This window comes from Otolemur garnettii, unplaced genomic scaffold (genome assembly GCF_000181295.1).
Source record: "Otolemur garnettii isolate 467f Iridium unplaced genomic scaffold, OtoGar3 scaffold00003, whole genome shotgun sequence".
Lineage (NCBI taxonomy): Eukaryota > Metazoa > Chordata > Mammalia > Primates > Galagidae > Otolemur > Otolemur garnettii.
The window spans coordinates 43,838,886-43,859,585 of NW_003852398.1; the positions used below are offsets into that span (position 1 = coordinate 43,838,886).

General features: G+C 49.2%; 1 protein-coding gene across 3 annotated transcripts in view; it reads left to right on the top strand.

The window, feature by feature from the left end:
- Positions 1 to 5,567: 5,567 nt before the first annotated feature.
- ACSL6 (acyl-CoA synthetase long chain family member 6) overlaps positions 5,568 to 20,700 on the top strand; it is a 57,203-nt gene continuing 42,070 nt past the window's right edge. Inside the window, exon 1 of one of the 3 annotated variants that reach the window (XM_003782217.2) lies at positions 5,568 to 5,737. Coding sequence is in view for 2 of the 3 variants with exons in the window: in XM_012807235.1 (XP_012662689.1) it covers positions 6,095 to 6,143 (49 nt within the window). In the remaining variant the exon portion in view is untranslated. Of the gene's footprint in view, positions 5,738 to 5,982; positions 6,144 to 20,700 lie in introns of those variants that run through there. The other 2 variants (XM_012807235.1, XM_003782218.2) reach the window with 2 other exon arrangements.

The following is a 20,700-nucleotide window of genomic DNA, read 5'->3' on the forward strand; positions in this document are numbered from 1 at the left end:
AAAAATGTGAGCAGCAAAGTATACACTATCCTAGAGGTATACAAAAATGTATTTAACCTTGCGATTAAGCACTAGGGCAGTTTCCAAGTTGGCACTGCTTTAAGTAATATTGCAATGACAATCTTTATGAACAAAAAATTCCTGATTTTCCTCACTTTGTGTTAATTCCTAAGTAAACCAGCTAGTGGTAGTCAAAGGATAAGAACTTCTTGAGGCTTGTGACACATCTTACCAAACTAAGCTCCCCAAATGTTTGTAGGCTGTCAGACCTTCGGATATACATACTTTCTCATCATCTCTACCCTTGTCATTATTGTTTGAAATCATTTGGCCTGGCTAAAGCTGCCTGGGTGGCCACTGGAAAAAAAGGGTCTGGATTCTCTGTGAATGGGAAAACTGATGGGGGGCTTCTAGATGTGTGGGATAAGATTTATAAAGTGCTGGCCCTCGTCTCACAGGGATTGGTGCCCTGTGACATGGCTGGGGAAGGAGACCCCACCACAGTCTCTGGAGAAAGGAGAAAGAATATTGAGACAGCAGCTTTACATTTCTCCTAGGTGGACAATTAGGCTGAGAAGGGTGACATTTCTTCTTTCTTTAATTGCCTATGTGTGTCTTTTGCTCACTTGTCCCTTTCTCATTAATTTGGGTTACATATAAAATAAACCCTTTGTCTGTTGTCTGTGGCATAAATATTCTTTGCAAGTTATCTATTTCTTTTAGATTTTTAAATGGTGGTTTTTAACATGAAGACATTTTAAATTTGCATGTAGTTAGACCTTCAAATCTACCAGACTTTTCCTTTGTGGTTTCTGCCTTCTTTGTTATGCATAAAAAGATCTTTCCCTCCCCAGTTGGCATGAACATTCATCTATATTTTCCCCAAGTTTGTTTCATTTTCAAAGTCTTTAAGATGAAGTTTATTTCCCATCCAATCTTGACCTTGTGTGAGTAGGAGACACATGCTTAGGTGTCTCCTCAGGAACCTGGGGGTGCCAGTAGTTTGACCGGTGCTCACTCCCAACTCAGGATAACTTCCAAGGGCCATATCTTTGTCTAGCCATGGCTCTGGGAAAGAACACTTCTGCTATTTAATTGGCCTTTGGGAAAAAAAGAGAATCTCATTGGTTGTGGCTATCTGGTTGGCTCATCAGAGAATTTTCAATTAAAGGAAACCTTACCAAATGAGTAGGTTGATTCATATCTGACAGATGGGCAATGACATTTCCATAGAGCAAGTGCACTCCATGTGGGCAGGAACTTTTTGTTTGTTCATGGCTACATCCTTAAGACCTAGAACAATGCCTTGCACATGGAGGAGACTCAAATTATGATTGTTAAATTAGTAAATGCATGAATGACTATAATGTATCCATTTTTTTTAATGTAAAGAGGTACTAATACAGGAAGATACATCAGATTTTTAAAAAGCAGAATATAGTACTGCATGAACAGTATCCATCATTCATTCATCCACTTATCCATTTGTCTAATAAATATTTATTGAACTATACTATGCCTCAGGAAAAAGACAGGGTTGATGTGAGGACTAAATGAGTTAGCATATTATATTAGCTTACTTGAGCTGCCATAATGAAATACCACAAAATGGTGGCTTAAACAACAAAATTTTATTTACTCACAATTTTGGAGGCTAAAAGTCCAAGATCAAGATGATGGAAGGGTTGGTTTCCAAGGGAGACTGCTCTCCTTGGCTTATAGATGACAGACTTCTCTCTGTCTTCTCACATGGCCTTTACTCCTGGTGTCTCTTATTCATCTTATCAGGACTATTGGATTAGTGCACCTTGCTCATGACATGACCTCTTTTATCTTTAATTACCTCCTTGCAGGCCCTATACAGTCACATTGAGGGATAGAACTTTAACATATGAATTGTTGGTGGGGGGACAAAATTCAGTCTATAACACATACATAAAGTGCTTAGAAATAATGCCTGGTACATACTATGTACTACACAAATGTTGGATATTGTGATTATTAATAGGAAATATGTAAAACTATATGGGTTATTATTGAAATCTTATTGGGGATGAGATTGCAAGTAATTTTTATTTTATACTTTCCAAATTTCTCTATTTATTTATGCTTTTCCAAAATGTTTACATTGAGCAATTTTATTAATCTGAGAAAACACTGATATTCAATAAAAGACATAGTTGAACACTATAGCTCTCAAACAATTTCATCATGTGTTCAAAGTCTTTACTCCAGATGGGATAGCTATCCTGAGTAGATTCTTTGCTAAGTTTCAACTTTTTGGCTCAGCTCTCCAGATTTGTGTTTGTCAGAATAAAGAGAAGCAAAGATTTGGCTCAGCTCACCCAGCCCCACCAGCCAGAGCTTCCATCTCCTAGTATACGCAGGGTGGAGGCTGGAGATGTATCATGCTGTGTGCCCAGCTCCACAGCCACACCCTCCGGAGGGCTGGAAAGACCTTCACAGTGAGACAGCCAGTGGATCAGTCTGAGTTCTTGGTTGCATACCATAAAATATGCACTAACTATTTTAAGAGGAAACGGAGTACATTAAAGAATGTGTTTACATCCCAAAGGCCTGAATTTATGAGAGGTTTGAGAAACAGGCTCAAATTTCAATTACCAGGAACCACATCCAGAATCATTGCTTCTGCTATCACTCTTGGCCAGTAAGAGAGATGCCACGTGCAGAACTTTATCTCACTCATTTCTGGCTTTTCTATCAAATGCTCATGACAGTGTGTCTCACTGGCACAGTCTGTCATTTGTACACCTCTAGCTGCAAAGGAAGCTGGAAATATGAGTTTTCTGGATTCTGCCAGAAAGAAGTACTTACAATGTGGGAAACTATCAAAATATAGAAGAGTTTCAAACATGTTGGGGAGCTATAAATAACAAAGGGTCCATCTCTCTCAGGGATGCATGGCCCCATGTGCAAGAAAACCTGAGCCCAGACTGGCTGAGCCCCTCCTAGGCTGGCTTTTATGGCCATTAGCAGGCTGCATATAAAGCAGATACTGGGCCTTGCAGGGCCAGAAAATGGCCACTCAATTGTGATGATGAACAGGCAGTACCGTCATGGCTAAGTTTATAGTTTCTTGATTTCCAGAAACCTCTAGATCAGTCCCACGTTGTACCAATGAACACAGAAAGAGGCAGAAGTGTACTGTGGGTTGCAGAGCATGACAGCTTCAAATCCAGGACTGGATATCCAGGATATCCTTTGCCTCACTTTGATGCCTGGCAAACTTTTCCCCCAAGAGTTAAGGCCCAACTCAAGTATTTCCTCTGGGAGGTTTCCCCTGGGTTAATCTAGGATCAACTTTCATCACATACCATACTTACCACATTGGATTGCTGTTATTGCTGCTTTCTATTTGTCTCCCACATGTCCCTAGTTTCTAGGAGGGGGCCAGACACAGAGCACATGTTGGTGAACATTTAGCTGAAAGAGTGAATGAATGAAGAATGAATAAATGGGAGTCAGGAGGCCAGAATTGCTATGTGACTTGAGTTGTTCTCTCTGAATCTCTGTCTCCTGCTCTGGGATAATGTTCTCTGCATTCTTTGTGCCAGACCCTGTATCAGGGCTGAAAACAGATGATTAGAATTCTGCCAGCTGGTCCTCTCAGAGTACTGGTCTATGGAGGAGATGGGTGTGAACAGAGCTGGCCACTACAGTGGCTAACTGTGCTGGCTAAGAGGGATAGCCAAAGGCTTCCCAGCCTGGCCTGCATGTCGTCTCTGCATCCTGGGTTCCCTCTGCTGAGTTCCATAGCTGCCACACTCATGCCATCTAGAGGCATTAGTCACAGCTGCCCATGCCCTTACATGGTCCATAGATGGAGACCCAGAGAAGGTATAAAATCTTGGGAACGAAGAACAGGCAAGAGCAAGTCTCCTTAACAGTGGAGGGAACAGATCTGGAGATGAAAGAAACTTGGCCATGATATCATAACCTGGTCTTTCTGTCACCATCCCTCAGGGAAGCCAAGCCATGCTCAGAGGAAAACAAAAATACTTGGCTAAGCTATAATCAGTCACAGCTCTAGTACAGGTTTTTGAATTAAAATATTCACAAGTAGCGCAGACATCTGTAGGAAGAGTAACCGGATGCGACATCCTGCTGGAGGCCAGGCTAAATGTGTCCCATGACATCACTCTGAAGAGGAGGCTGCCAGGAGCTGCACAAGGACCCAGAGTGCTCCTGCAGCAGAATGCCGCAGAGGAGGGCTGGGCCTAAGGATTGCTGCCTGGCCCCTGGGCCCCCTGCTATGGCCTATGGAGAAGTTGTCTGCCCCACTGCTTAGGCCAATCTGGTCTAGGGAGATATGTTCTTTCAGACAAGGCTTCTGGTTCCCCCTGGTCTCCTCCTGAGCACCAGCAGGTGTATAGTTAGTCTGCTGCCAGTGAAAATGGGAGGGAGGGGGATTCTGACAGCCATATTACCTGCTGGGAGGAATCATGCCACACAGCCTCTGTGACACCCTCTTAGAGCAGCTCTGCCAGACTTGGGATCCCAGCAAAGTCCCTGCAAGGCAGTACCTGAGTTCAAACAGAGCAGCTCTCCTAGAATTCCAGGTCCTGTGATGAGGAAGAAGGTGGAGGGTCCTATTGTAAAGACTGGAAGTGACTCAGACATACACATTTAAATACTTGCACCTACGAGGTGTGCACAGACAAGCCTGGGCACACACATTCTATATACACGTACTACAGATACAGGCTCCACACACACTCACCTCCCAGCTGTTGTGCTGTGAGCACATGTGCATTCAGGACAACTGGTATCTAGCAAGTCTGAAAAGACCCCTGGCTCTTCCACTCTCTGCTTCCTGATTTTTGCTCTCTGGTTTCCTACCCTCTTCTTCCTGGATTCTGCTCTCACTCACTGCCCCGCCTGGGCGGGCTGCATATAGAGGTCTGGGCTTCTTGAGCGCTGTCCTCGGTGCTGGAGGCCTGGTGGGCCAGTCAGGTTGGAAAATAAGCAAGAATACTGGGAGGAGGTGCTCTTGAAATCCAGATGTAGTGTCCATGGGGACGCCAATGCCTACGCTTATTCTTTCAGGAAAGGTGCAATTGAACTTTCTTCTTCCAATCCCAGACACTAAAACAAGGTGTCCTACCCCTTACCCAACAGTAAAAGCATCTGTGGTTGTGGGTGGCTACCATTCATTGTAGATATGAGGGGCTTCTCCAGACTTTTTGTGCCATGTATGGTTGTGTATGAAGACCATGATTGTCTGTGCCCTCATTAGACACCTGTAATTCCATGTGGCTGTTTGTGACTTCGTATTATCAATACTGAACACATATGACAGCCCGTCGCCACTCAGAGCCTCCTGTGACCTTGTGTAGCCTCAGACCCAACTTTATGCGTCCCCAGATGATCTGGGCACTATATGGTCTAGCTGCCCCCTTTGCCAGAGCCTAGATAGGCCCTACCCACTCCCTCTCCTTACCCATTTGCAGACGTGGCACCCAAAGGCTCCTAATGTCTGCAAACTTGGGTCCTAGGGGGCGTTGGCGTCAGCAGTTACCAGCGCACAGGCACCTCCTATGACAGGTAACCGCGACCTCGATGCCGCGGAGCCTGCACAACCATAAGACTTCGGCTGCGAATCGCGGGGAAAGGGTCACGCGTTGGTGAGGTGGGTGGCAGCAGAGTGGGCGCAGTGTCACGTTCTGGCGCTTGTCGCCTGTGCGCCCCTCTCCAGCCGGTTTCCCCAGAACGTCCGGTCCTGACGTTGGGAGGCGAGGGCGGAGAGGGCCGGTTCGCTGTGCGGCCAGGCCCCTCCCCCTCCGGGGGCTCGGCGGTTCCGACGCGGCTCTCGGCGCGGGGCGAGCCCGCGGCGCGGCGGGGCTGCAGCGCTGAGAGTGGGGCTGGGCTGCGGAGCGCGTGCCGCGCCCTCCCCCTCCGGCCCAGTCCCCGCAGCGGCGCGGGGAGGCGGGAGCTGCGGAGCGGAGGGCGGGGGCTAAAAATACCCGGCGGCGGCGGCGGCGGCGGCGGCGGAGCGGCTACTGCTGGGGCTGCGGGGCTGCCGGGCTGCGGGCCGGGGGGCCGAGCCGGGCCTGGCTGGGCCCCACCGACCAACATGCTGACCTTCTTCCTCGTGTCTGGGGGCTCCCTCTGGCTCTTAGTGGGTAAGTCTCGCCTTGTCCCTGTCCCTGACCTCCATCTCCAGCAAGCTAGCGGGTCTTAGCCTGAGGTAGGGGAGTACTTCTCCCTGGCCGCCGAGCCACCCTCTCTGGCTGCTGAGCGGTCCCTTCAAGGTCCCCAGGGCCGCCTAGGTACACCCTCAACCTCTAATTCCGCGGGCTCCGGGCCGGTTTGGGAAGCTGCTGGGTCTGCAGATAGAAGGGGCCTCGCTTTCTGCGACCTCACCACAACCTCCTGTCAGTTCTCACGTCCTCCTCCCCTTATGAAGAGGACCATCCGCTGATCAGATTAGGCCCTGAGCCAAGGCCAGGGACAGACTTATTGCGTCCTCATTCATCTCCTGGGATCAGAAGCCGAGGGTGTTGGGCCCTGAGGTCCCGCAGCAGGTCAGCTATGTAGCCGGGATTGACCTGGGCTGCCTGACACTGGCCAGAAGCCTCCTCACGATCCGTCCCTGCCCGCCCTTCAAGTGCAAGGTATCTGTGGTGTGGGGTTCACTTGGCTCCTCAGCTCTGCCCAGGGCTGTGTCCCCACAGCTTCCAGCCCCCTTCCTTACTCTTCTCAGGAGTCAGGCTCACCCTTGCACCCTCTTAGAAGGCTATGAAGACCCCTACCCATCACTCCCCTTATCCTCCCCCTCATACACCCACACCTGGGGGCTCACCACAGGCCCTTTCACTTACCAGTTCTGCTACTCACACAGGCCACTCCCCTCTCTGAGTCTCAGGGTCCTCCGCAATGTGATATATACCACTATAGGATCTTCACCCCCCCACCCACCCTGTGTGCAAATTAAACTTCATAATTTATGGGAAGTGTTTGATCTTTAAATTAGTCTTAAACCTGGCTTACCTCAGAGCAAATGTTCTATGAATATTAGTGTTTATTACTATTTCGCATACAAATAGCACCGTCAGAGGTGGTAATAAAGTTCTTCCTGAGTCAAAGAAGGAGAGGATGTTGGCCCCTTTGAAATTCTTACCTGAAATTCTACACACTAAATTATTTAATATTTGCAGTAAATCCTAGGAGGTCAGTGTACTATCCCTTTATTTACTGAGGTTTAGAGGGTAATTGACTTCCCCAATGTCACATGAATATCCGGCAGACTGAGATTTGATCTGAAGCTTTAATTGATCAACCAATGCTAAGTGCCTGGCTGTATAAGGCCTGAACCTTGAGGGTTGGTGGGCCAGGTAATCACTTCCCTCCACCCCCACCATTGCCCTGAGTTAGGCCACAGGGGCAGGAGAGCGAGTAAGGCCTCTCTAATCCCCTGCACTCCCTAAGCTCCTTCTGTCTGCCGGTGTCTGGTGACAGCCTATGCAGGACCACTCTGGTTCTGATGCACACCCAAGAGGCAAGGACAGGATGAGAGCTGGGATCAGGGGTAAGGAGTAGGGGTAATCAAAATGATGATAATGATGATGATAGTAACAGCCATCATTTATAGCCTGACTGGTAGATGGTCTTAGAGCCTCTTCCCATTGCCAGGACCCCTTTGTCCTACCTTCAGAAAGTCCCCACCCAAGCATGTGTTCAAGGACAGCTTTCTGAAGTCTGGGGGCTGCAGGGTCACTTTCTCATCAGTAGCCTATGAGAAAAAAAAAAAAAAAGTCCCTCAGTGTGGGGCCCTTATCTGCAAGTGGGGTTAGCTGGCCATGAATCACAGTGGCTTTCTGTCTTGCTTCCTTATGGGAGCCTTTTCCAAAGTGGTTGGATGCCTCCTCTAATGGAAAACTGGGGGATATGCCTCACTGAGGGTCTAAAGGGTCTTGGAGTGGTAAAGCAGGGCAACTCTTGGGACGTGTGGCAACTGCTTCCACAGAGGCCAAGCTTCTCAATGTGAAGAGAGGCTGAAGCTGGCACAGGCGCTCACTGGAAAGTTTGCCCCAGACACACTGGGGCATTCCTAGGTTATCTGTCCACCCTCCTTGGGACTTTGCTTGGGCCCTAACCTTCCTTTGGGGGCAGAGGAGACTCCTGGGGGAAGAACTATGCTTTAGTGAGCACACCTGAGAACACACTCTGCCTCGTAATCACTGGGCTCCCATGGCAGCTACAAGATCCCTTCTGCTCAGCTAGAAACAGAAGTCAATCACTGTCACTTTTTAATAGAGTTATGTGCTTTTTGCTACCTAATCTGGACCTGAGGAGATAAGCTAAGTGCAGGCAAGGGCTTCGCTCAGGAGCCTCAGGGAAAGAATGACAAAGGGGGGAAGAGAAGCCACCTAAAGGAGGAGCTGACTGTCTGGAGGAGGCAGCCCTGTGCTCTGGGCTGTGACTGTCCTGTTCCCTGCTGGAAAGGCCAGCACTGAGTCCTGGGCCTGCTCAGATCTCACTTGTGTGTTGAGTAGTAAACAAGAAACAAGTAAAATAGGTCCAGCATGATTCAGAAGCTGAGCCTAGTGCAGAAAAACATGCTCTCAGTGCCATAGGCACTCAGAGGACAATGGGAGCAAGGGATTGGAGCTTCTGCCGCCTATATGACACCTTTAAAGAGGAAAAATTTCTAACAGGACACCCCTTCCTCTAGGCCAGTGTTTTTCAACCTTTTTTTTTAATCTCATGGCACACTTGAACCTGTCCCTGGCACACTTAGTTTATGTTAATCAAAACAGAGAATTTCTTTCGAAAATAATTTATTTAATGATCTTTAAAACTTTTCAAGGCACGCCTAAGATTCTCTCACAGCACACTGGTTGAAAATCACTGCTCTAGGCTGACTCAACCCTATGCCCTTGTACAGGATCCAATTTGCTCAAATGTGTACCCCACCACCAGTGATGTCTGAGCGGGCTTCTGCTGCATATGGGGGCATTTGTCACATGTGGGCTAAACTCCAAATCAGACCAGCAAAGTGTGCAGGTAGAACTGTTATGGGGATGAGTCTTCAGGGTTTTGAGCCCAGGGAACCTGGCTGTGGGAGAATTTTGACTTCAGGGCCTTCTCTCAGCTAGCTCTCCAGGGTATATAAAAGGAGCACACTGACACCAGGGGGCAGCAGAACCCAGTCTTTATGCTCTCCAGCTAGTTTTCTGCCCCTTGTGACTTTAAGGGCTCCTTAGATTGACCTTCAGAAGGCTGAAATTGACCCGGATTCTACCCTATATGGGACCTAGAACTTTCCCCACACACAAGTTGAGTGAGCAGGAGGCTCTGGGTTGTTTGAAAAGAAAGATGAAAGTTACAGGCTTTTGAAGAGCAGAAACTGCACTATGTATCCAGCCAACACCTGGCACATTCACTGAATGAAGTACTGGGGGTATGTGTGCTTGAGGAGGGTGTATTCATGGGGGGAAGTGTGGAAAACATGCTGACTTAGCTACTGTTTCAGTGAGCACCTACAATGTGTCAAGTGCCTTATTCTGTAATTCCCTCTGTCTTCCTACAACACTGCAGTGCTATTATTTTTGGATTTACTGGATGAAGCACTAAGACCCAGAGAGGTTCAGTAGTGAAGCAACTTGTAAGAGAAGTGAGTCATACCACACCAGAGAGGGATCACCAGGCATGATCAGCCAGGCCTGAGCCCTGTAGCAGGGCTGTCAGTGGGCTCAGGCCCAGGAGTCCTTGGACAAGGGAAGGTTTAAAGAGAAAACACATATAAAGTGCCAAAAGTAGGTCCTGGCACACAAGGAAGGATAGCTAAACAACTTGTGCAAGGTCTTCCTTAAGGAAGAGCCAAGATTCTGACACTCTAATACAGAAAGTGAGTGGGGGAAGAAGGGACCTGTGTGAGGAAAGATTGGAATTGGAATGAATGAAATTGAGGGACAAATTCTGCTTGGCCAGAGCTGGACTCTAATGGCCTAGGATGTCAGACCAAGCAACATTGACTTTGTTCTAGGCAGTAGTTGTGTCAAATAGGTGTAGCTAGAAGTGAGCATGTGGATAGCCAAGGTGACACCCTTCCTGGGCTCCATAAGCTACATGCATCCCCTGATGTTGCAAGATCCACTGAATTGCAGTCTTTGGCCTCTTCCACGAGTTTTGTGATTTCCTTGAGGACAGGGCCTTACAATGTATATTAGTGTTTATTGCATAAACGAATGCTATAAAGAATTTCCTGAGAATAATTTATTTTAATAATGATATGTTTTTTAATCTATTTCCTTGCCACAAGTCACTCAGCAATAACAGACTTTGAGTTGTTTCTACTCTGTGACTAGCTGGGGGGTGATGCCAATATAGCAGAAGCAAGAGGGAAAATAGGTATAAGCTTATAGGCAGGGTCAGGTCATCTTTCACTGGAGAACCTTGAGTGCTAAGAACCAGTGCAGCCCAGATTAGAAGGTGGTGTTCCAGAAATGTTTGCTGAATGAATGAATGAGTAAACGAATGATTCCCACAGCCTTGGGGTAACTGGTTTTGTAGAAGGTAGTCTTCTTTGTGGGCTGTTGTTTCCTTAGAGCTGCAAAGTTTTGTCCTCCTGTTGGACTATGGCTACTCTGCCAAATATAGAGGAATCTCCAGTCGAGATTGTCATTTCACTGAATGGTTTGGTGTAACAGCCCCATTCTCTGCCTCAATCTGGCCAGAGTTCCCACTAACCATCCACTGGGCCCCAGGATTGCTGGGGTGAGGGGTGTGCAGTGGATGAAATTTTTTTTGTACCTTTGGAGCTATCCTTCAGGATGCCCAGGTGTGGTTCCCCATCATCCATCTGAGCGTTCCAGGAGCTCCCTGGTAGTTGTGGTCATTCCCAGGACTACTTCCTTTGTGAAGCTCCTGGGCTCATGAACAGTAGAATCTGTTACAGGCAGAGTGGGAAGAGGGAAGTGGATTGGAACCAGAATTCTGAGTCAAGCCAAGCTATCTGTTATGGGGCCCAACCAATAATCTCAGAGCCTGAGGATTTCAAGTCCCAAGAAGTCCTACCTGATCCTATTTTCCAGTTCCTACTGGAGACACCCTTCCCCTCCCTGCACCTAGCCCAGGTATTCAGCTAGGGGGTGCCCATGAAGACCTGGGGATGGCTAGCCCCTGATTTGCCATCTGACCATTTAGGCCTGCATCCCACAATTTCTGCCTCCTAGGGCTTTAGAGCAGGAAGCCACGCCAGGGAGGGAATAATCATCATCTCAGTTCTCAGACCTTGGGTAAGCAACTCTGGCTTGGCACCTGTTTGAGCCAGGAACAGGCTAGTGATTGATGGCTTTTGGAGGAATAAGAGAGACCGAGAGAGCAGGCAAACCCAGGTTGAATAGGCAGCTCTGGAATAGACCCCACTGACCAGTGCCTGGACCCCTGCCCTTACTCCCAACACAACCTGGCCCACCAGTGAGGGAGATGGATACCAAGGAACTGAGCAGGACTCAGCCCTGCTGCAAAGCCCTGTTTTTCCATACAACTTGTGGACTATCATAGGGCCTAAGTCTCCCCTGTGGGGCTCCTCTGCCCATCTGCCCTTGTTCCAGCCTTAGCTACAGACCATCCCAGCACTGACTCCAGATCTTGCCAAATAGGGAGAAAGGTCACTGGAGGGACAATGAGGTTAACCAGAAATTGGGCAGACAGGGAAGCTGTGGCCATATAGCCCCAGGAAAGTTAGAGCTGGGGCAGAGAACAGCAAGGTAGGATGTAAGTCAGTCAGGAAGAATGGACAGGGAAGTTGGCTGGAAGCTGGACAGTAAGGCCCTTAGGCCAATGAGAAAAAGGCGATTGTCACCATGGGGGAGGAGGACTCAGCTGGGATCCATCCAAGCTTGTAGTGGCACTTCAACTTTGGAAAGGGAAGCACCCCTGGCTTCTCTTTTCTGCCTCTAGAACTGTGACTGCATGAAGCCACATAGATCCTAGGATCCTATTTAGTGGCTGGAGAATTTCAGGGTTAATGGTGACTGGACCTTTTAGCAGATAGGTTGGTTGTGGTTCCCTGGGGGAGACTTCAATTCATGCATACTCAGTAGGCCACCTCCCCCAAGTCTGGCTCTGTCTTGGGGTGGTTGTAGAAAAATGGAGAATGGACCTTCTCCCAGCCAGTAGGCTGGTGGGGGATTTGGGTACACAGTGTCCCTGATCTCCTTGCCACAGGCTGGACAGCAGGGAAGGCTGTCACCTGTGAAGCCTGCTTCTCCAGATTAAGTCTGAAGTATCTCATTACCTTCTCTGCATCCCGCTTCTCTTCCCTGGACACTTCTATAATCTCTCCTAGAGACATGCCTGGCATCTTGGTTTCATGAACATACTGTGTGGCCTCAACCCACAGTACACAGACCTGTGGGGGAGACAAAAATGATGGTCATCAGAGCTTAGTGTTTTCTTTGGCCTGTCTCCCTTGGATTGTGGGAGATCTTCAGAGTATCCACCAACCCTCCTGTTGGTTCATAATTAGTTTCTAAATGCTTTTGTCCTAAATGTCCTCTCATGAGGCTAAGTGATCATATGTGTGCTTGAGATCTTGCTGTGTCATTTCTTCTGTTACTGGGGTGGGTAGGGGGCAGGAATCCTAAGTAGTATCCAAGATCTGTGCTATGGTTAATGGACAGTTCCTGGTGATCATAGGATGCCAGAGAAGCAGCATTTCTGACTGTTGAAAATTTGAAAATCCAAAAATAATTGAAGTCTGATCTTGTTGTGGTGCCTCTGTTGAAGGAATGTGAGCACTGGAGTGTCCCAGAAGTTAGTGATCCCAGGCACTGGGCCATAACCCCCACCCCCAGCTTGAGGGCTTCCTGGCAACAGCACTATGGGCACCAGGCATAAGGCACACATGACCTCCATTCTTAAAAGTCTGTTCCATGCACTGCAAGGTCTTCTTGTTCACTGGCACATTTTTCTTACTGTTTCTTTCTCTATGTTTACTATAAACACCAATGAGAATTACTGAAGTTTCCTAATACAAGAAAAGGTTGCTACCTCAGATTCAACCATTACTGTTTTTGAAAAGGGAAACTGACAGAGCCTTGGAAGGGGCCAATCTCATTTCTCGGTTGCATCCTCTCACCCCTAATCCCAAGGCCCCCTCCCCACCTTACACAGTGCTTCCTCTGGAAAGATGGGGGGGGGGAGGTTCTTACAGTGGATGGAAAGTGAGAATCCAAGTGAGGGGTGCTCACAGTCGGTCAATGTGAACAATGTCCAATGGCCTTCCTGGGCCAGCTGGGGCCTCAATTTGCTTTGGTCTGAAAGACATTTTTGTTTTCTGGTGAGAACAGCCCCAGCCTGGCTGGGAGCCTGAGCCAGCGGCAGGAACACAACCCTTTCATGTGACAGGCCCAGTGGAGTAGTGCAGGCCTGCCAACAGCAGGCCCTCCCCTGCCTGGCTCACTCCTTGGGAGGTGGCCATTTGCATATTCCCCATTCATCCTGGCCTTGAAAAGGAGGTCTGAGTTCTCAGTTCTCCTACCCAGCTGAGGGCTGAGCTACTTGAGCTTAGCCTTAACTCTTTGGACACCATGGGCTCTCACAGGACTTGGCCCAGCAGGTGGGAAGGCAGCTTGAGTCTACAGCTGCTGTGCAGCTTGACCTCTCCAGAGGGGTGATTCAGGACAGGCAGATTCCTGCTGACCAGCACAGCCTTTTGCTGAATTAATGGAAAGTCAGATTTGTTTCTTCTGTGGCATTCAGAAGAGGACTTTTGTCAGAGTATGAGGAAACCAGAAAATTAAGCTATTTGTAAAGTTTGCCAGAAATTTAAGCTATTTAACAAATTTACTAGACCAGTGACCCTTAACCATAGGCAAAGCCATTTTTCTTGCTTACTCTCTAATCTACAAAAGAAATCATGATACCTGGAATGGTGGGTAGGGGAGCCATACCAGCTCCTGGCTACGTTAGTCCCTATGGCAGAGTGGAGGGTCCCAGCTTGCCTGTGGCACTTTTACATCCCCGAACCCCAGGGTACTAGGTTATATGAGCTGGTGGGCACCGTTGGCTTGAGGGCTGTGACTGTGAAGGCCTGAGGCGTATTTACAGTAGTAAATACTTTTGCTTCTGCAGCTAAGTGCCATCCTGCCAGCCTCAGCTTCCTGCCCCAGTGCCTGGGACCTAGTCAAGAGGTCACTGTGTTTCTGTACAGCCAGGCCTCTACCTCCTTCCCTCCACTTGTAAGGGCTCCTGACATGGCACAGCCTCTTCCTGCCATAGCTCGGCTCTCCTCCCCTTCCCATCCTGCCTCCCTGGCTGAGCTTGTGTCTCAAGTTCTGTTTTTTGTACACTTTTCCATGAACAGTTAGTTGTCCCAGGAGACCACCCGCAGTGCTTCTAAGTGATACCAGTGGTCAAGCAAATCCTCTCTGCTCCCCCAACCTCAGTGACCCCAACTGTATCTTGGCAGGACTCTCCCTACTTCAAGGAGCTTGACTCTAGCTGGAGGAGGTCACATTCCATCCCTCCTACACCCCAGCCACCTGCAGTTGAACTCTTGAGTACATGGCCTTGCCACGAGCAGCCCATGTGCCCTTTCCTGAGGTTGAACCTGTGGTGTGTCTTCAGTTTGGGCTGGTAATGGAAACAGATCACTGCTCCTGAGGCCAGGACACTGGCAATCCTAACATGGACATGGCTGGGAAGGGAATGGATCGTGTTGCAGCCAGATGATTTGGCTCCTGCACTGTGGGGTCTGGCCAGGGGGTGTCCCTCTGCCTGTGCTGTGATCATGACCCTGGCCAGTATCCCAAGGCTCATCCACATCATCAGTCCTGGTCACCACACCCTGTAAATATTTCCAAAGGGAAGCTGTCATTGTTTTAGCCTCTGCTGTCCCTCTTTGCTCTGAGAATTTTGTTGTGCCTGATTCATGGACACAGCCTTTATCTCAGAGTTTGTGAAAGACACTGTGTTTCTCTTTGCTCCTCTGTTCTCAAGGCTATTCATATTTTAAAGTTCTTGAAAGTGTTGTTTGAGCTTGGCTTCTTGGTGTTGTCCTCAGGAATGTAAGCCCACAGTCCCTGACCAGGGCCTAGGGTGAGTGAGATTCTTGACAGGTACTGTTGTGAGGATGGGGTGGGGGGTGAGGGTGCAGTGGGGACTGCTGAGGGGAGGTGTGTTCACAGTGAGTGTGGGCTAGTTGGGATAGGTGGCTGTGCGAAGAGGTCAGTCACAGGCAACCTTAGCTGGGCCTTTCTCTCTACATTCAAGGGGCTTACGTGAACCTTCAGAGCGATAATCAGGCTCCTGGGGGAGGTTCCGTGGTGAGCCACCATGTAACCTGGCAACTCTGTACCCTGGGCCCCTATCTCATGGGGCATGTGCAGTGGGCCTCACTGGGCAATTCCCGAGTCAGAGGCTCTTTGCCCCATATCTGCCCTAGTCATTTGTGGTTCTGTGATCCTAATTAAAACCCAAGAGGAAAGGGGAGAGAAAGCCCCTGTCTTAAAGCAGAGACAAACTTGAATCTCTGTGTCAACAGAGTGGATGTTGGGTGAGTCTGGGCTGCTGTATTTTTGTCTCTATAGTAAGGGTCACATAGGTGACAATGAAGTCTGTGCATTTCTTAATCTGGCAACTGGCCACACACTTCCTGGGGCAGAACTGTTCCCTCAGCCCCATGCCCTGGTATCCTGTGAGGTTTCCCACCAAACACTGGATTTCCTGCCCAGAAGCTGCCCTGAGAAATATTAAAGGAACATTTCATCTTATTTAGAGACATCTCTGAAAGTGTCTGGAGAAAAGTAGGGGTCCTGCCAAGAGGAAAGGGGAAGGGGCAGGGCTTTGTGGACTGAAGGCAGCTGCTCAGGTATCGGTGTCTTAATCGAGATGTACTGGGGGAGACCAAGGGAGGGCTGCTAAGGCAGGAAGTACTCCTAGTAGATAGGCAGCCTTGTAGTGTGGATTTTGCTCCAGAGTGGCCATCCCCAGGCAAGCCAAGAAACAGTGTCTCTTGGGGCAGGCATTAAGGAGGGGCTGGTGTGCTAAACTGGAGTCTGTTGGAGGAAATGAGCCACTATCTTCCACCTGCTGACCCTGACCCTTAGTCAGGAGTGTCCCCACTCCTTAGAGCGTTCCTGGGCAGATGTTTTATCTGGAACTCTGACCAGTTTCTTTCCTTTCCACAGGTAGACTGGTTGTGACCTTATGGGGGTGGGGTCCCGAGGTAGCTGCCAGGAGTGGCTACAGGCAGTCTCCTGGGAGGGTGGTGCAGTCTTCCCTCAGCACCAGAGATCTGGCATGCCCACTCCACTACTTCCCACCCCACTCATCACTCATACTCACCATGGATCTCTAGCCCATAGCTTCAAGGCCCTGGCCCCTAATCAGTGTCTCAGATGGTCATGTAAGGAGGCTTTGTCCTTAAGAAACCTACTTGGCAAACTCTCCTCTGAGTCTGAAGGCAGGGTGGGGTGAGGGGAGAAGCAGAGGGGTGTGAGCTGAGGCTCTGGCATGCTGGCAGCATGAGGGTTAAAGCTGAGTTGCTCGACTCTGAGCTGATCTGAGCCAGCACCGCCCTGTGTGCCCATGGAGGGGGGCCCACGGGGGCCTTGAGGAGCCAGCAGCTCCTCACAGAGCTGCTCTGTGCTATAGTTCCTGCCAGACCCGCTCCCACAGCCACCAGGGAGCCTCCACCGCCACTGCTAACGCCTCTACCACCACCCAGCTTATCAGAGCAGGCGTCTGTTACCATCGGCTGTCCCCAGGAGGGCAGACTTGGGGCAGGGCCTTCGCCACTTTTGTTCTTTGATCAAGATGTGGTAACCTCTTTCCCTGGGCCCCACAAGCCTTATAAAGGGAGGCTGGTTCTAGTGGGACCAGCTCAGTCGCCTCCCCAGTGCCAGGAGCCTGCTGGAAAGGTAGGGTGTGAATGCATCTACTTTTGCAAGTTGTCTTTGAGCCCTTTTGGCTGGCAAAGAGATGGAGTAACTGCTTTAGCTAACTTCTATCTACTGAGTGTTTCCCTTACTACTTGCCTGGCACTCCATTCTCTGCTCATGAGCTTGCTTGAGATGAGGCCAAAAGGGGTGAAATGACTTACCCAAGGCCATACAGCTATCAGGAGTGTGAGTCAGGATCTGGACCCAGGTCAGTTCAGTACCAAAATCCCCCCTTGGACCCTTTCCCAAGCTTGTCTAATAGGGTCCCCGGGCCCTGGGAGAGTCTGTGATTTTCTTTTTAGAGCTCTTTACCAGGAGTAAAGGAGGTCCTTTAATGATTGGGTGGCTTGGCTTGTGCTTCTCCACTATTTCTGAAGGCCTCAGAAGTTTTCAGAGGCCCAGAACCCCATTGTAAGAACCACTACCCCAGGCTGATACAGAGGGGAGCTGGGATGATTCCAAGGGGAAGGAAGACTCATGGAGGGTTTCATTGCCAGCATGAATTTGGACTTGGTCCTAGGGCAGTAGGGAGCCAGATATGGTTTTTGAGCAGTGGCATGACATGCTCATATCTGTGTATCAGGAAAATATCTTGATATCAGTATAAGCATGGGTTAGAGCAAGGAGTCCTAGGAGGGTGGAATGGGAGTCTGGGCTGCACTTAGTGGTTAGCCTAGGCCAGAGACTCAGAGGGTAGAGAAGAGTGGCCAGGTTTGAGAGATGTTTAGAAAATAGCCCTAGTGGAGCCATTCACCTCAACTACAAAGGCCTAGAGTACTGGGGTTAGGAGGCTGGACCAGCAGAGGGTTTTTGGAGCCAAGTCATGGGCCCCAGGGCCATTTCCACAGGATGGTACCCTGGGACTTTGCCTCTGCAACCCCATCAACTTAGAGCCAACATGCTTCCCACCTGGATGCTTTTTCTCCTGGTCTCTCACGGCCTGGATTACAGTGGCTTTCACTACCCACCCTCCATGGGGGAGGAAGTCCCAGATCCTCTGGCTTATGCCACCACGTGGTATTTTGAACCTGCCTGTGCTGGAGGAAAAGACATGGGCTGTCCTGGCAGGAGAGGAAGAGGAAGCTAGCTAGTTCATACTAAGGACCAGGTCCTCTTGCCAGGTGAATATTTACAACCACTCACAGGCTGCTCACTTGGCAACATCAACACCACTGATTCCCTTGGGTTCTATGCACAAACCCCCTCCCCCTACAGACACACCCCTCCCCTGCAACCAGGAGAGAGCCTCCTGGGGCATACAAAGGTATAGTCATGGCTGGGACCCTAGGGACCACCAAGCTCCTCCCCAGGTCGAAAGACAGGCATGGAAATCAGAGGGGGCCAATGCCTTATGAAATAAGATGAGGCAAGACTCTCAGGCCTAGGCTTTGCTCTCCCTCATGCCAAGGGCTTAGTGGCATAGGCTGGCTCTGAGGTCAGTGTCCTCAGAGGACCTGGACTCACAGCTCTGCTGTACAGTGGTTCCCAGGTACAAAGAGACTCTCAGGGTGAATGCAAGCAGTTCTGACTGTCTGAGAAGGTTGGTGAACCTGGAAGAATGAGACCCTCTGGTTGCTGCCCAGCCAAGGACAGCTATAGGTTCAGCTTCAGGGGCAGAGAAGCTGCAGCCACTGTAGACACATCCTTAGGGGTGGGCACCTACATAGGGGTATGAGAAGGAATAGGCAGCCAAACTCTTTCCTACTGCTCTCTGACACCCCAGTCAGGAGAAGGAGCCAGCCATGAGAATGGAAGCCCACCCATGACTGACCTGGCTGGCTGACTCCTCTGCACAGGCTCTGGTGGCCCTGTGCTTCTGTTTACCTGGGCAGGAGAACCTTGGCTGGGCTCTTCTGAGTAGGCTAGAGCTGGTTTTCTGTGGGTTCAGCACCAATGCAAAGGAAAGGGTGGTTTATGGGAATGGATCCAGTGTTGGCAGGGGATGGGGTGGCCATATCACACAAGGGGATGATTTTGGAGACTATAGTTTTGGATTTGTGTCCTGGATCTACTGATTGCTTGCCATGTACCTCGTTTACTGAAGAAGGTAGTGGAGTCTCTATTTTTCCACTTTGGAATTAGTGCATGGAGCTGCTACGAGGATCAAACAGTGCAATGTGTAGAAAAGGGCTTCCTAGGTGTCAGGAATTCAGGAAGCTTAGGCAGGTCCCCTTTTTTTCCCCTGGGAACTGTGATAGCATTGTGACTGCTGAAAGCTCAGCATATCTGAGCATCCAGCCTCCTGGACTAGTGGTACTGATCTTTATACAAGATTTTATGGACTCAAGGTTTTATTTCCTGAACTGAATGTTCTGTTTCCTATGTGCTCCATGTGCTCTTTTAACTCCAGCCTTCTTTTTGTTTTTTTTTGGAGACAGAATCTCACTTTGTCATCCTTAGTAGAGTGCTATAGCATCATAGCTCACAGCAACCTCAAACTCTTGGGCTTAAGTCATTCTCTTGTCTCAGCCTCCCTATTAGCTGGGACTATGAGCACCCACTACAATGCCTGGCTATTTTTTTTTTTCTTTTAGAAATGGGATCTCACTGTGGCTTAGGCTGGTCTTGAACTCATGAGCTCAGGCAATCCATCCACCTCAGCCTCCCAAGTGCTGGGATTATAGGCATGAGCCACTGTGCCCAGCCAATCCCAGCCTTTGTATATTTGTTTTCCTCTGCCTGGGACACCCTTTCTTCTTTATCTCTCAGTCTCAGCATCAATATTACTTCTTACCAGAAGCCTGTCCTAACTCCCCATACCTGAATCAGGCACCGCCTCTGGCTCTCATGCACTTCCCACTCCCTCCTGCGTCTCCCTGGTTGGACTGAGGGCAAGCCTGATACTGAGCTAGGGAAACCAGGGACATATCTGTAAGATGGATGGATGGATGGATGGCTTGCATGGCCATTCTGGGCTGCACTTTGTTAAACTCCAGCATTTCACCAAATGCCACAAATATACAAAGCTTAGGGTCTGTGAGCAATTGTCAAGGACTAGGAACTGGTGGTAGTGAGTATCCTTCCAGGGTTCTCTCTAAAATGCTTAGGGTATACAGCTAAGCAGGGGTTTCCTGGGCCTTGGCATCTTAGATCATTGAGACAATTCAGCTTGTCAAGAGAAATGTCAATCTGCTCAGAGCTCATCCCAAGAGCTGGTGAATATATTTGTATTTTCCACTAAGTAGTGAGTCATCTGTCTGATAGGCCTAGCTGTCACTTGACCTTCCTAGATGCCGCTTAGGGAAGTAAATGCCCCAAGGAGGCCAGCTGGTTGCCTGTCCAGTGTCCTATCCAGAGCGATTTTCACTGAGGTCTGTAACTGGGTTTCTTCTTTGATGATGCAGAACCTTAATTTGATCAATGCACCAGGAGTGAGTGGTTGCTGTGGGATGGCCTCATAAACCCTAGCTCAAAGAGGTTGCCCATACAACTGAATTTCCAGCTTGGAAGCTCAGTGAGAATGCTTCTCTTGGCTGGCGGCTCATACTCACTGCTCTCCAGGGAGCACTCAGAGCCATAGGTGGTTGAGTATTCCCAGGACTCAGACAGCCTCCAATGCCTTCCATAGAGAATAAATTTCTTCTGTGGGGCCAAAGTGCCTGGGCCTAACCACCTCTGCCTATGTTTGCATCAGCCTGGGCCAGGTACACCCTGACACCATTTTTGTTTTCTGGGCTGAACAGCCCCCTTAGTCTGACATACATATCCTTTAGCCATCTATTTAGTCCTCTGAGTGTGCCACATAAAGTGCGAGAAGCTTTAAATACCTAAGTGGTACTATCTCCAT